Consider the following 15,608-nt stretch of genomic DNA (forward strand, 5'->3'; position numbering starts at 1 on the left):
TTTCAAAACATGAAACTAATTTTCCTCCTCTTTAAGGAGGCAGAGATGGGCCATAATAACTTTTCTAACTTCATGGCTTTAGAGTTACCTCTTATGTTATTTTGTAAAGTGTTCAAAAAATAAGGTTAATACTTTCTAAGATTTCCAGATTTTATTTCCCTCCCTCATTCATCTGTAGTTTCTCTTTCCCTTGTTCTTATTGTCCCTTTCCAGCTCAGCATTCCATTCCCTGTATTTTTCTTCATTATGGACCTTTGTCCTAGAAGGCGTCTTTGGCTCACTGGTTTTGGAGTTCATAGGTCCCAGCTCCTCCTGTCCTTTCAGACATCACCATGAACTTCTTGAACTTACCTAGAAATTGAAAAGTGTAAAAACATCTCTGGTTAGAGTTGCTATTCTCTAATTTCCTGCCATGGTTTCCACTGAATACCTATCACTGACTAAGGTGTTTTCTTCTGAGGTCTGTCATACTTGCTTCCTTTTGCTTTCTTATGCTGACAACACATGAGTCTGTAGTTTTAGCTGGTTTGTTCCAAACCACTTTTATTTTGGGATTTTGAGGGACACCTTGTCTCTGAGCTCTACTATTGATGTTGTCTAGTGGGGTTTTGGGAGGGGTTGTTTGTTTGTTTGTTTTTGGTGCTATATTAATTGTTCTGTGTGTTTATCAGGAAATTTGAGTAGATTAAAACATTATATTAGCACTAACCCTTTCCTATTTGTTTTCTTCTATAAATTCCTATTTTTTTCCTGTTTTTTATATCCTTCTTTTTACTTTTTTTGCATTTTCTCTGTGGTTATTTTATGGCATCATCTATGAAAACTGAGTTTATTCACTTTAAAACTACATATTTCTTTTACATATATTTAAGGCTATAAATTTCCTTTAGAGACTATTCACACTAAATGCTCCAAGTTTTGATAACAACAAATGCCTTTATTGTTTTTTTCATAAATATTGTGTAATTTTTATTGTGATTTCTGCTTTACTGCATGAATTATTCAGAAGTACATTAAAAAAAAAGATTACAAATATCCTAGGGTTTTTTCTTATTAATTTTATGAGAAATTCAAATTTTATCTCATTAGTATCAAAGGCAAAGTATGTGTGATAATAATACTTTGAAATTGACTAAGACTTCAATGTCAATTTTGGTAAATTTTCTATGTAAGATGGAAAAGATTTTATATTGGTTAATTTTAGAAATACACACACACTCACACACAGTTGACCTTTGAACAACATGGGTTTGAGCTGAACGGGTCCACTTAGGCAACAGTTTTTTTCAATAGTAAATACTGAAGTAATATGCAACCCAATGTTGGTTGAATCTGCAGATGTGCAACCACAGATGCTGAGGAAATGCATATACAGGGAGCTAACTGTAAGTTATAGGCAGATTTTCCACTGTGTGGAGGGTCAGTGCCCCTAACCCCTGAGTTCTTCAAGGGTCAACTGTAACCACCTTTTTTTCAGGTTTATCTATGGCTTGAGAAAAATGTGTTAAAAATATGCTACTGTTTTTGTGACTTCTTAAATTTCTTCTAGTAAGTCTATCAAATTTTACTTTATATGTTTTTGGGTTGTGTCATATTTTCTGGTGAACTTTTCTCTTTTTTCTTCTTATACACAATATCAAACCTACGAGATAGGTGGTAATAGATAAGCCCCATTATATAAGTAGAAACAATGAAGCAATATTTATGTATGTAAATCTGCATTAAAATGTATACATAAGTATATGTATGTAATTTTTATGTAACAATATTAGAAGGTGAAATTGGGCTCCAACTATGGCTGAGTAAGAGGACCAGTGTTGAGACTAAGACTGATGGTGTTAGAAAGTGGATGGGTATATGTCAAGAAAGAAAGAATTAATAAATTAAAGAATGTGGAAGCAGGAAAAAAAAGTAGAAATAAAGAAATACAGAAAATGTGACTGAAGAAAATTAGACTGATACCAGTCACCTCCCACACTTAATAGATTACTTTTGAAGTAAAATAAAATAAAAACCTTATAGTTGAAGGGAGACTATTGAACCATCCCGGAAAAGTTGTTACTTCTCCTTTGCCCTAATACTTGTACAATTTCAAAGAAATTGAATTTTAGTTATTCTTTCTTTAAATAATGATGCAGAAAATTGAACCCTACATCTAAACACTGAGATAAATTTTAAAGCCGATTTTTTTGTTTCAACTATTTTACCTTCTTTTTCAGATTCAGTTAGAGTATGAAGGGACATCATTTTCTGAGTGGAGTGTGCCAGGAACTTGTTCTGTGAAAAATAAAAGGTAAGATTTTTGCTGTGAAAGTCAACATATGTGTGTATTTATATGCAAAAAAAAAAAAACCATTCAAAGTGTGGACATTCAGATTCAAGGCTGTGATTTAATGTAAATTTCTTTGCATTAAATAGATGTGAAAAGAAAAACAAAATCACCTTGAAAATAGGAGAGAAGTGAAATATTGCTATACATAGGATTATTTATTTATTTATTTATTTATTTAATTTATTTAATTTATTTATTTAATGTAACAGAGGTACTGGGGATCAAAGCCATGACTCCATGTATGCTAAGCATGCAGTCTTACCACTGAGCTATATACCCTCCCCCCTTGTTTTTTATTTTTCTTCTTAGCATACAATGGAAATTTTTAGGATTAAAAAGTAGTAGGGAAATTTTTATTAATCTCATATGCATCTGTACTTATTTCTCCTTTCTCATTCTTTTTAAATGCTAGATCACCCAAGACAGAACTGCGTTGTTCTGCTGGTATTCAGGTTATAAAACCAATTGTTACGGGCCCCGTAAGTTGATTTTAATGATAAATTATTAAATATTGAATAATCATCCCTGTTAAATTTATTTTGCCACTTTTGAGCTTTCAACTTAATTTAACCTGTTTTAAATAATAAAGTTGTAACTCTAAATTAGATACTTAAAAATTATTATCAGTGTCATTAAGTTTAGATATAGCTCATAGCAAACTATGTGTTATGAGCTGAATCAGTAATCCCTTATCCATGGTTACACCTTCTGCGTTTTCAATTACCCACAGTCAACTGTGGTCCAAAAAATTTAAATGGAAAATTTAAGAAATAAACAATTCACAAGCTTTCAATTGCAGTTGTTCTGAGTAGTGTGATGCATCATCTAGCCGTCCGCTCAGTCCTGCCTGAATCATCCCTTTTGTCCAGCATATCCCACCCATTAGTTACTTAGTAGCCATCTCAGTTATGAGATCTGTTACTGCAGTATTGCAGTGTTGTGTTCAAATAACCCTTACTTAATAATGACCCCAAAGTGCAAGCATAGTGAGCTGGCAATTCCGACATGCCAAAGGGAAGCCATAAAGTTCTTCCTTCACAAAGTGAAAAGGTGAAAGTTTTTTACTTGGTAAGGAAAGAAAACAGATCAATATAAAAGAAAAATATCTACGTATGTTGATATAATTGTTCTATTTTAATAGTAGTTATTTTATTAATCTCTTGCTGTGCTTAATTTATAAATTAAAGTTTATCACAGTTACGTCTGTACAGGAGAAAACAGTATATATAGAGTTGGATTGGTACTATCTGCAGCTTCAATCATCTACTGGGGGTCTTGGAATATATTCCCCATGGATAAGAGGAGACTACCATAGGTCCAGAAGGGTTCTGAGTGCAGGAACTTTTGTCCCTGTGGAGTTGGGTGTGTCACCTGCTGGCATGCATATGTATCCACCAACCTGGAAGCTCTCGAACTCTCATGCTTTAGGGATTTTTATGGAGACTTCATCAAGTAGGCATGATTGATTATTAACTCAGTTTCCCGCCCTTCTCCCCTCTCCAGAGGATGGGAGGTTGGGCTGAAAGTTCCAAGCTTTAAATCATGGGTTGGCCTTTTTAGTGATCAGTTCCCAACCAGGAGCCCTCCAAGAGTTGCCTCCTTGGAGCAAAAGGAATTTAGGAGCTCTGTGTCAGACATGCCTAATACTCAGGAAATTACAAGAGTGTTAGGAGTGTCAGGAACCAGGGTCAAAGATCAAACATTAGCAGGAACTGGGGACAAAGATATATATACATATATATATGATATAAATTTATATATCATATATGAAAAAATATATATAATTTCACAATGAGAAATATAATAGAAACAATAAGCCATCTGAATTTATCATAGTTTCTTCTGCATTTTCTTTTAGGATTTAGAAGAAGAACGCTATTTCCCTATGGAGAATTCTTATTTTTGCTTTCTCTGGTATCATAAGGCTATGTAAGTAATGCAATAGAAAGGTAATTAATGCGTTTTAAGAGTATTTAGCTTTAATTAACCACAAGTGGATTATCTACATTATTGTTCCCACATAAGCTTTTATTCACCAATCAAGATATTTCAAACGTATTGCCCAACTAATATTGAAGAACAAACGGTAAAAATAACAATAGTAACCACTGTTTAAACATATGCTGCTTCTACGTGGTCATACTCTATGTAAATTAGCTTTATCAATTCTCATAATAACTAGTTACATGTAAGTATTACTATCTTTATTATAAATAAGGAGATGTAAGCTTGGATAGGTTAAATAATCTGGAAAAAATATACAACTGCTAAAAGATAGCATTGGAAAGTGACTGGTTTTTCAGATTATGGGCCTCTTTTGTTTCCATTATATACACTGTATTTCAAAAGGACTCTCTTTGTCTTAGACAGCTCTTCAAACTCTTTTTAACATGATGGTGAATGAATACAACTAAGAAGGGAAAACTGGTACAGGAAAAGAATAATTAATTGCATTATAAAATCATTCAATAAGTAAAAAGCATCAATGAATCAGAGCTTTCTTAGTATCACAGTCAAGGCATATCCTTCCTTTGGGGGAACCATCCCTCCCCTATTCTGTGGTGAAATTATTAATTTCATGTGATTTACCTGGTACTAACTCTAAAACCCCACATTTAACTGGCCACAGTGATTAGTTGAGGATTGGCATAAGACCCAAACAGAACCTATCAGAATACTTGTGTCTTCAGTAAAGCATGGTTTTTGCTGATAGTTTCATTGTCCTGGTTCACAAAGCCCCTTAAAGTCACATGGCTCTGCAGTTTATGTGCAGTTTTTGGATGGAAAGCCCCAATAACTAGATTTCAGCTAGCCCCACTAGGAGTACACATTTGCCCGTTCTTCTCTGAATTACTGCCACTCTCCCAGAGTCTTACCAAGAAGCAAGGATTGAGTCCCTGCTACTAATGAAACTGTCCTTGTTGGGTATTTCGGAGATGCCAGTCAACAGCGTTCCCCCTGTGGGTTTTGAACCAATTGAAAAACAGAAAAGGCAAAATAATGGGAATAAAAATTCCTGGTACAGCTTAATTGGAAAACGGATCCTGCCTTTGTGGCCGATGGGCTACTTTCTCCTTTCCCCAAGGAGGGAGATGGAACCGTCCAAGACTAACTAATATCCTTGTATCCATCACACAAGTCAAGAAATAGAACATTACAGTACCTTAGAGTCTGCTTTATGTCCTTACTGATCACATCCTATCTATCCCTCAAGAATTAACCACACTCCTGAATATGGTGTAATAGATTCTTTGCTTTTTTTATAGTTTACCAATAATATATGATTATAAGAAGTTGTTTAGTCTTGTTTTTGAATGTTATTTAAATTGAATCATATGTATTCATCTGTGACTTGCTTCTTTCTCTGAACATTCTATATTTCGACAGTCATCCGTGTTTAAACAAGAACCTTTGGTACTTGCATTGTGACTGCTTGACAGTATTCCATTTTATAACTATTTTTGCTCATTCTGCTGCTGATGCATTTATTTGCAAGATAACGCCTTGCTACTCAAAGTGTGGTCCAAGGATCAGCAGCATTAGTGTCATCTGGGAACTGGATAGAAATGAAGAATCTGAGGCCTCATTCCAGACCTGATGTATCATAATCTGCATGTTAACAAAATGCTGTAGTCATTTGTATGTACATTATTTGGAAAGTACCGATCTAATGTACATTAAGTGAAAGTTTCTCTAGGGTATAGACCTAAAGGTAGAATTGCCTAAAAGTAGGATTGTACTTGTTCAACTTTACTAGGTAATGCCTAAGTGATTTTTAAAAGGTTATCCAAATTTACATCTACACCAGCAGTAGATGAAAGTTCCCATTGTGCTACATCCTCACCAACACTTACTATATGACTTAATTTTTTCAATCTAGTAGATGTGAAACTATGTCATTGTTCATTTTATTTGCATTTCCTTGATTATTATTGGGCATGTTTTCATTTATTCATGAGGAATTTTTCTTCTGTTTTTAAACCATTTTTTAATTGAAGTATAGTTAATTTACAACATTGTTTTAGTTTCACAAGTACAGCAAAGTGATTCAGTTATACATGTATATATGTATTCTTTTTCAGATTCTTTTCCATTATAGGTTATTATAAGGTATTAAATATAGTTCTCTGTGCTATACAGCAGGTCTTTGTTGCTTATCTACTTGATATATACTAGTGTTTATATTGTTAACCCCAAACTGCTAATATATCCACCACCACACTCAACTACTTTCTCCTGTGGTCTCCTTTGGTAACCATAAGTTCGTTTTCTATGCCTGTTAGTCTGTTTCTGTTTTGTAAATGAGTTCATTTATATCATTTCTTAGATTCCACATATAAGTGATAAGTGATAAAGATATTTATCCGTCTCTGATTTACTTCACTAACTATAATATCCTCTAGGTCTATCCATGTTGCTGCAACTGGCAATATTTCATTCCTTTTTTATGGCTGAGTAATATTCCACTGTATATATATTCCACATCTCCTAAGCCAGTCATCTCTTGATGGGCACTAGGGTTGTTTCCATGTATTGGCTATTGCAAATACTGCTGCTATGACCATTGAGGTGCATGTATCAAATTAGAGTTTTCATCTTTTCCAGGTATATACTCAGGATTGGGTCTGCAGGATCATATGGTAGCTCCATTTTTAGTTTTTTAAGGAACCTCCATACTTTTTTCCATAGTGGCTGCACCAATTTACATTCCCACCAACAGTGTACAAGGGTTCCCTTTCCTCCACATCCTCTCCAGCATTTATTAAGTGTAGAGTTTTTGGTATCTATTCCAACAGATGTGAGGTGATATTTCATGTAACCTTGAATTGCATTTCTTTAATTGTTAGTAGCCTCATTTCATGTGCCTGTTGGCCATCTGTATGTCTTCTTTGGAGACATGTCTATTTGAGTCTTCTGCCCATTTCTTAATTGGGTTGTTTGTTTTTTCAATATTGAGTTGTATGAGCTTTTGAATATTTTAGATATTATTCCCTTGTCGATCATATCATTTGCAAAAATTTGTTCCATTCCATAGGTTGTCTTTTTGTTTTGTTGATGGTTTCCTTTGCTGTGCAAAAGTTTTTAAGTTTAATTAAGTCCCACTTATTTATTTTTATTTTATTTATTTTGCCTTGGGAGACTGATTTAAGAAAATATTCTTATGATTTATGTCAGAATGTTTTGCCTGTGTTCTTTTCATGGAGTTTTATGGTGTCACACCTTATATTTAGGTCTTTAAACCATTTTAAGTTTATTTTTATACATTGACTTACATTACATTGACTTACATGTAGCCGTCCAGCTTTCCCAACATCACTTGTTGGAGAAATTGTCTTTTCTCCATTGTATATTCTTGCTTCCTTTGTCACAGATTAATTGACATAGGTGTGTGGGTTTACTTCTAGGTTCTCTGTTCTGTTCCACTGATCTATACGTCTGTTTCTGTGCCAGTACTATGCTGTTTTGATTACTGTAGCTTTGTAATATAGTCTGAAGTCTAGAAGGCTATGCCTCCAGCTTTGTTCTTTTTCCTCAGGATTACTTTGGCAATTCTGAGTCTTTTGTGGTTCCATATAAATTTTAGGATTATTTGTTCTAGTTCTTTGAAAAATGTCATGGGTATTTTCATAAGGGTTGCACTAAATTTGTAGATTGCTTTGGATAGTATGGCCACTCTAACAATATTAATTCTCCTCATCCAAGAGCATGCTATACCTTTCCATTTTTTTCAATCACCTTCAGTTTCCTTTATCAATGTTTTATAGTTTCAATGTATACAAGTTTCACCTCCTTGGTTAAGTTTATGGTTACTTTTTTTGATGAGATTTTTTAAAGGTTGTTTTTTTTTAACTTCTCTTTATGATATCATTGTTAGTTTAAATAAGTGCAATATATTTCTGTATATTAATCTTTTATCCTGCTACTTTGCTGGATTCATTTATTTTAATTGTGTTTGTGTGGAGTTTTTAGGGTTTTCTATATAGAGCAACATGTCATCTCCAAATAGTCACAATTTTACTTCTTCTCTTGTAATTTAGATCCCTTTTATTTCCTTTTCTTGTCTGATTCCTGTGATTATGACTTCCAATACTATGTTAAATGGAGTGGTGAGAGTTGGAGTTTTTGTCTTGATTTTGCAGGAATGCTTTCAGCTTTTCCCTGTTGAGTATTATTTTGGCTGTGTGTTTGTCATAAATGGCATTTATTATGTTGAGATATGTTCTATCTATACCCACTTTGGTGACTTTTTGTTATGAGTGGAGGTTGAATTTTGTCAAATGCTTTTTCTGCAGATATGGAAATGATCATGTGCTTTTCTTCTTTCCTGCACTTCTGACAAGTAGCACAACACAGAAATATACCAGTCCCAGAGCTAGGGATCTTTTTGATAAACTTAGTACTTTATGAACTTAGGGCACATTTGCCTATCAAGATTTATAGTACTTGTTTTCAGTAGCTTTCTCAGTAGCTTTCTCACGTATCAGATAGAACAAATGAAATACATTTTCATTATATGGTCTCAGAAACTCACTGCATGCATATTTACTGGTTCCCAAAATATCTTTATTTTGTTTTATATCTAATAATGTACTAATCACTATGCACAAATGAGAAAAACATAGTCCTGAGGCATTACTTTTAGAGATTTTGTAATTTTTAAAATACAGATATCTTTAAAGTGAAAAAATTACTTTCTTAAAAAAAATGTACAAATGACTGTTACTCCTTTCAGAAAATTTACATTGAAAGGCTGATAAATGAAGTATTTGCAGTACTCCTGACATATATTAGAACATGTAAACACTATAGATTTTTTAAATGTGCATTGATCATGTCAAATTTTTAACGAGAATTAATCATACAACTTTGGCTGTGTGAGCTTACGGTATTGTTAAGGAGGCATACAGATTCATGCCCCTCAGCCTTTTGTGATGACACATGAGAATCAGTAATTATATTTAACTATAAACATACGTAGCTTTTTTAACATTTAGCATTTAATCATTTATGTATCTGTAATGGAATATAAAGAGAATATTCAAAGATTTATAAACATATATGTTGGAAGTTGAATATTCAAACTAATATTTAGCATGCTGTTTACTAAAATGATTTCTCTTTTTCCCAACAGAAATTTACCTGACAATTTAACCCAGGTAAAACTTTTTTTTAAATTTTATATCCTTTATGTATTGCTACTGTATTATTTCCTTCTTATCTTCCATATTTACCAGAAGAGGAATTTTCTAAAAAATTTCAACAAAATTTGCTTCAAGCGGTACTCGAGGTATGCATTGAGATCCCCTAGGGCTTCACAGACTTTGTCAGGAGTTCAGACCATGAGGTCTACCCTTTTCCATTTAAATATCTGTTTGAGGATAGATTTCCCCCCCTTCCATTTCTACCAAAGTAACATATACCAATAGTTTGAATGCAAGAGCACTAATAATAATCCAGCTGTCTTCTGTTACGCCAGATAAAGAGATTTGATAATGTAAAATGTGAAACAACTATTCTCCTTACTATTTTTTGTCTTGGAAAATATTTTTTCATAAAAATAATATGTTAATGCATAATAAGTTTAGTGTTAATATGTAATAGGTTTATCATACATTTTAAAATAAATTAATAAATATCTGTAAATGTTCTAAATTTTTACTTTGTTATATGCTAAATATTGACAGAACTAACTCACATAAAACAAAAGCTCTGTGGGATTCTCAATAGTTTTTAAGCCTATGAAGGCATTTTGAGATCCAAAGGCATTTTGACATCTGGATTAGAGGATGATTAGAAGTATGATAGAGAGCTACATTCAAGAAATTTGAAAATTGAAATAAGATGGTAATATTTGGAAATTAAAGCTCTATAAATATTTTAATTTTCTCAAGGCAGTGATTTGGTAGGAAGAAGAGACAGTGAAAAATAATAATAATAAATAAACTTCCTATATTGGATCAAGATGGTCGAATGAGCCCATGTATCCATACGCACTCGTATTCCAAACCCAACTGACATTATAGGATTATTTATTAAGGCTATAAGAGTGCAAAAAAGCAAGAAAGAGTATTATGAGTGGATAAGGAATTTTAATATAAAAATAGAACCTCCTAAAAGTAGAGTACCTATTACAGATCAAAATAATGCAGAACAGCCTCCATCTCACTCAAAACATAGAAATGCCTTTAGAAAATAATGTGTGTGTATAATGCTAGTGCAGACTTTTACATTAATATAGGTGCATGTGTGCATATAGAAGTTAAAAGCAAGTAAAGGAATTTCCCAGTTGCTGGAAGTAACTAGAGAACTAAAATGCAGAGTTAGATAAGACTGCATTCTGAACTAAGGGTATGAGACAGAATATAAGCTCTAGTAGACAAAGGGCAATGTTTTAATATGTGTATGGGGATAGAAAATGCAGCCTTTGACCTGTGGGAGAGGGAGGAGCTGAAACTAACCTCCCTACATGAAGCTAGGATTTATGAAAGGTCTGTAAAATGAGAACTTGCTGGCTTAGAGTAATTGCAGATAAATGATAAAATAGACAAAGACTTACCTACACAGAGTTTCAGGTAGATGTCCAAGTTTAACAGACCAAGAGGTTGGAGGACCTAAAGCCAAGTAGTAAATACAAAAAATGGAAGCAGTGAAACACACAGAGACCAGGCAGAGGTAATTGCCAAATCTATTTCATAACCAAGAGTGTCCAGGACTCTCACAGAAAACAAACCCTCTGAAAAGAATCTGAAACTAAAAGGTATAAACCACAAAAAAGACAACCTGCCTGGAACAGAAACACACATAAAAATTGAAAGTTCATACTTTTCAAAACTAAAGATGAGAACTATCTGAAAGATTACTAAATTCATATTTTAAATGGTCAAAAAGACAAAGGAAAGAATAGAAACAAAAACAAGGATTATTCATAATTATACAACATTCAGAAATTGAAAAGCATCCTCTATAAATGTCTTGAGATTAAAAAAAAGTAGGCAGCTAATAAGAGGTTAAATAGAACACTGGATACAACTGAGAAAATTGCAGAATTAGTGATTTGAAATGGGAATCAGGCAGAATGCAGAACCTAAAGATGAAAAGATGAAAAATATCCAAAGAGAAGTTAAGAGACATAGAGGGTAGACCAAGACACTTTATCATAAATGTAATAGGAGTTCCAAGTGGAAGAAAAGGAATTGGAGATAATGCTGAAAGAGATGATTATGGAGAATTCTTCACAGTTCTTCACAATATGAGTTCTCAGATTGAAAAATTGAAGTACCATATGTAGTAAGTAATGAGAAACGAATTATTTAATCTCCTAATGAGTCTAAATAAGCATTGACAATCAAATATTTTAATAACGACTAATGTTTTTTAACAAAATGACATTAAAATATTAGCTAAAAGAATAGAAAATAGAGGAGAATTTGGGTTTGAAATTACCTAAGTTCTTTATAAATATTCAGGATGGGGATACTGGTTAACTTCAGCCTACATCAAATATTCAAGTAAAATTTTAAAGGTGTCTATTAAAGTAATAAAAATAAGTGTAATTTCTAAACAGTACAGCTCTGGAAGATGAATTTTTAAAATGCTAACAATTCAAAATGAGACAATAAAAAAGAAAAAGAAAATTTAAAAGACTCAAAAATATGATTTAAGAAATAATTTAAACTAATTCAGTAATCAAATGTGACAGGATAAAAATCAGTTGTAAAAAATTTGGAAAGGAAAGGATGCAAACAAATTAATACTATCAAAAGAAAACTGGGGTGATGATATGAACATCAGATAAAATATATGTGAAGCCCAAAAGACAGCAATAGCATGAAGAGAGAAATTACTTCATGATAAAGGAGAATCTACAAAGATGATAAATACACTGTGATATCAGATACACCTAATAATATAGCCTCGCACAATGTAAAGAAGATAGAAAGTGCCTCTAAGTCATTTCTTGAATCTAACACTACTTTAATGCCAAAAGTAGGCAGAGAAAGAAAGGAAGGAAGGGAGGGAGGAAAGGAAGAAATTGTACATAAATATACTCGTCTATATAAGACCAATAATTCTACATATAATATTAGCAAATAGAATCCCATAACGTATTAAAAGAACAAATTGAAAAGGGCCAGTATCTTCCAGAAATGCAACATTGGTTCAATATCAGGAAAACTGACAACAATATCCATAATGGCAACACAGTAAAAAGGAAAATAATGATCATATCAGTACATTTAAAAATTCAGATGGCGTCAACACAGGAACAACTACAGAGAGAACTGTTGGCTTTGCAAAATGACCCAAGTCCCGGAATGACTAAATTAAAAGAGTTCAAAATTCAATTACACAGTGGACTGTAGACATGGAAGGTGCACCAGGTACCTTATACAAAGGGGGAAAAATTCAACTGCTATTTAAATTTAAGTAGTCGATATCCTTTTGACTCTCCTCAGGTCATGTTTACTGGTGAAAATATCCCCATTCATCCTCATGTTTATAACAGTGGTCATATCTGTTTATCCATTCTAACAGAAGACTGGTCCCCAGTGCTCTCAGTCCAGTTTGTCTTAGCATTATTAGCATGCTTTCCAGCTGCAAAAAGAGATGACCACCAGATAATTATTTGTATGTTCAAACATGTAACAAGAATCCAAAGAACAAAATAGTGGTACCATGATGATACTCGTTGATGCCACTGTTACCATCCTCATAGCAGAAGAGAGTCCCACTGAGAAAACGAGGACTTTGGTCAGTCTTTGAACTTTAACCTTTGACTGGAAGTGACCTATCGGCAATAAAGACTACTTCCTTTTACTGCATTTTTACTCATGTGCATTCTGGGCGCATGTTAATCGCTGATTCAGTCCAGGCAACTGACCTGCCTTTATTAAGTCGTACAGTTTTAACGCAGGTGTCAGGAAATGTCAAATATAATTCCATTTTTTATTTTTATTTTTTTAAGCTTTTGGAAAAGTTCTACGTCCTCATGTATCATGCCATAAGAATGACTTCCTTGGCAGTTTTGGGACATTCATTGTCGGCAATGGATGTTCCTAACAGGAAAAATTTTCATTAACTCCTGCCACCCAACAATCAACGCATAATAGCGCCTATGAAATGAACTTACTGCTTAGAGTGGGATTATAAATCAAGTGACTGATCCAACATTATTTTGAAAGTTATCCCAACTGTTTATATTTGGCTTCAGCGCACTGTGAACCTAACTAAGGTTAACAGCATAAATTAACATGCGTCTTTAAAGGACTGTAATGAAAGATCATCGTGTACTTATTGAATTGCTTATATCTGCTGTCAAATTGTTTTGACATGGTTGGTTTTCAAGTAATATTGGCAGAGAGGTACAATATATTATCCCTCTTGTGAAAATAAATTAATTTGTTGTATATAGTTCCTGAGTCTCTGAAGTAAAGGTATAAGTAATATACGGGTGTGAATGGTTTAATCAAGGCTTTATTTTGGAAGTAAGAAAAATAGCAGTGATGATTAAATGGCTGCAGTCCATAATTTGGGCTTGTTATTTGTACATTAACAATTTTTTCCAAGTAGATTACACTCTGTTACTTCCTGCTAGCCATCAGCATGAGCCCTACTGTCTAAACAGTATTTCATTTTTTTATGTTTGGAAAATCTCTAAACATTTATGTTTGCAATTTTGTTTCTTTTGTTATGTTTTAAGTTTGAATATTACTTTAATCGAAAACCTTTTGTCAAATTTTTTCTTGTAATTTTTTTTTTACTTTTATCATCTTGTCCTTCAATCCTGTACCCCAAAATAAGAAATACATTTTTGACAGAGGCTTAATGTTTTAAAAAAGAATTCAACAGCCATTCCTAATAAAAGCACAAAGCAAAACAAGTTCAGAAGGAAACTACTTAATTCTGATTTTAAAATGTGCTCCCTAAATGACTAACAATAATTGTTATAAATTATGAAATACTTCTATTTCAATATCAGGAAGTGGACAAGGATGCTCATAATCAGCATTATTATTTAATATTGACTTGAACATAATTGTGTAAGTAATAAGACAAGGAAAAGAAATATACAGTATTATAAATTTATGATAGCAAAGCATATTTAAAATACTTAAGAATAAATTTAACAAGACACAGAACCTGTATCAAGGTATCAAGAACTACTCTCAAATTTTGTTGAACGGCTTTAAAAAAGATCTTTTTTTAAAGTTTCTTATTGGATTCTAGAGTCCAATTTTTGATTAAAAAATCTCAACACTTACGTGGAATATAAAAACAAGTAAATACCTTTTATGGTTATGTTTTGTCACAACTAAAAATGAAATTTGTCCAATATGTAAAGAAATATAAACACACTTTATTTTGTAGGTCATTGTATGGGTATACGATCCAGAAAGTGCAGACCCCAGTGAGTTGCTGTGGACTGCAGATGAACCTTCCCTGGTAGGTGGAAACATTATTATTATCAGAGATAAAATAATATGCTACAGTTTTTAAAGAGCTGTGGGTAATGTATTTTAAGCAGCCTAGAATTAACTACACTTTAATTACCCATTAAAATTAGTTCAGTCATTATAGTGATTTTGAACTCGTGCCCCATCTCTAAATTATAAATCTTTCTTTGGAATTCTTCTTGAGCATTCTCCATATTTTCTATGAACCTCATTATTCACGAAGAGGCTGACTGTTAAAATGGTTCAAAGGTGTTTCCTGAACATCTGTCTTGAAGTCATCCTTCAAAAATCTGTCTGGTCCTTTAGGGAGTCCTTTATCACTTGGACACTAATGAGTTTCTTAAAAGTTCAACACAGGGAATAAATAAGTCCTTTTTTGAAAATCTGTTACAAATTTACCTCTTTCTAAGATTCAAGTTCTGTCTTGTGTTACAATTAAAATGTACAGAAGAGAAATATAAAATGAGCAATTTTAGTTTAGTGATCAAATTCATGTGCTCTACCACTGACCCATTCCCACCCCCTGTTGGTTCCATTTTTCATTTTTGAGGTCCTTCCATACTGTTTTCCACAATGATTGTACCAGCTTACATTCCCACCAACAGTACACAAGGGTTCCCTTTGCTCCACACCTTGTCAGCATTTGTTCTCGTCTTTTTGATGATAGTCATTCTGATAGGTGTGAGGTGCTATCTCGTGGTTTTTATTTACATTCCCTGATGATTAGTGATGTTGAGCACCTTTTCATGTACCTGTTGGCCATTTGTGTCTTCTTGAGGAAAATGTCTATTCAATTCCTCTTCCCATTTTTTAAATCGGGT

At 33.1% G+C, this 15,608-nt stretch overlaps 1 protein-coding gene and 1 pseudogene across 1 annotated transcript in view; both read left to right on the plus strand.

Moving 5' to 3' along the window:
* The window catches only part of CATSPERE (catsper channel auxiliary subunit epsilon), a 98,444-nt gene that overhangs the window by 14,182 nt on the left and 68,654 nt on the right, over positions 1-15,608 (plus strand). Inside the window, exons 2-6 of the mRNA XM_032466555.1 lie at positions 2,220-2,293; positions 2,745-2,811; positions 4,191-4,261; positions 9,465-9,489; positions 14,702-14,776. Coding sequence (XP_032322446.1) covers positions 2,220-2,293; positions 2,745-2,811; positions 4,191-4,261; positions 9,465-9,489; positions 14,702-14,776 — 312 coding nt within the window. The remainder of the gene's footprint in view (positions 1-2,219; positions 2,294-2,744; positions 2,812-4,190; positions 4,262-9,464; positions 9,490-14,701; positions 14,777-15,608) is intronic.
* Positions 10,953-13,026, plus strand: LOC116659222 (annotated as a pseudogene).

The sequence above is a fragment of the Camelus ferus genome, chromosome 23, assembly GCF_009834535.1.
Source record: "Camelus ferus isolate YT-003-E chromosome 23, BCGSAC_Cfer_1.0, whole genome shotgun sequence".
Classification (NCBI taxonomy): Eukaryota; Metazoa; Chordata; class Mammalia; order Artiodactyla; family Camelidae; genus Camelus; species Camelus ferus.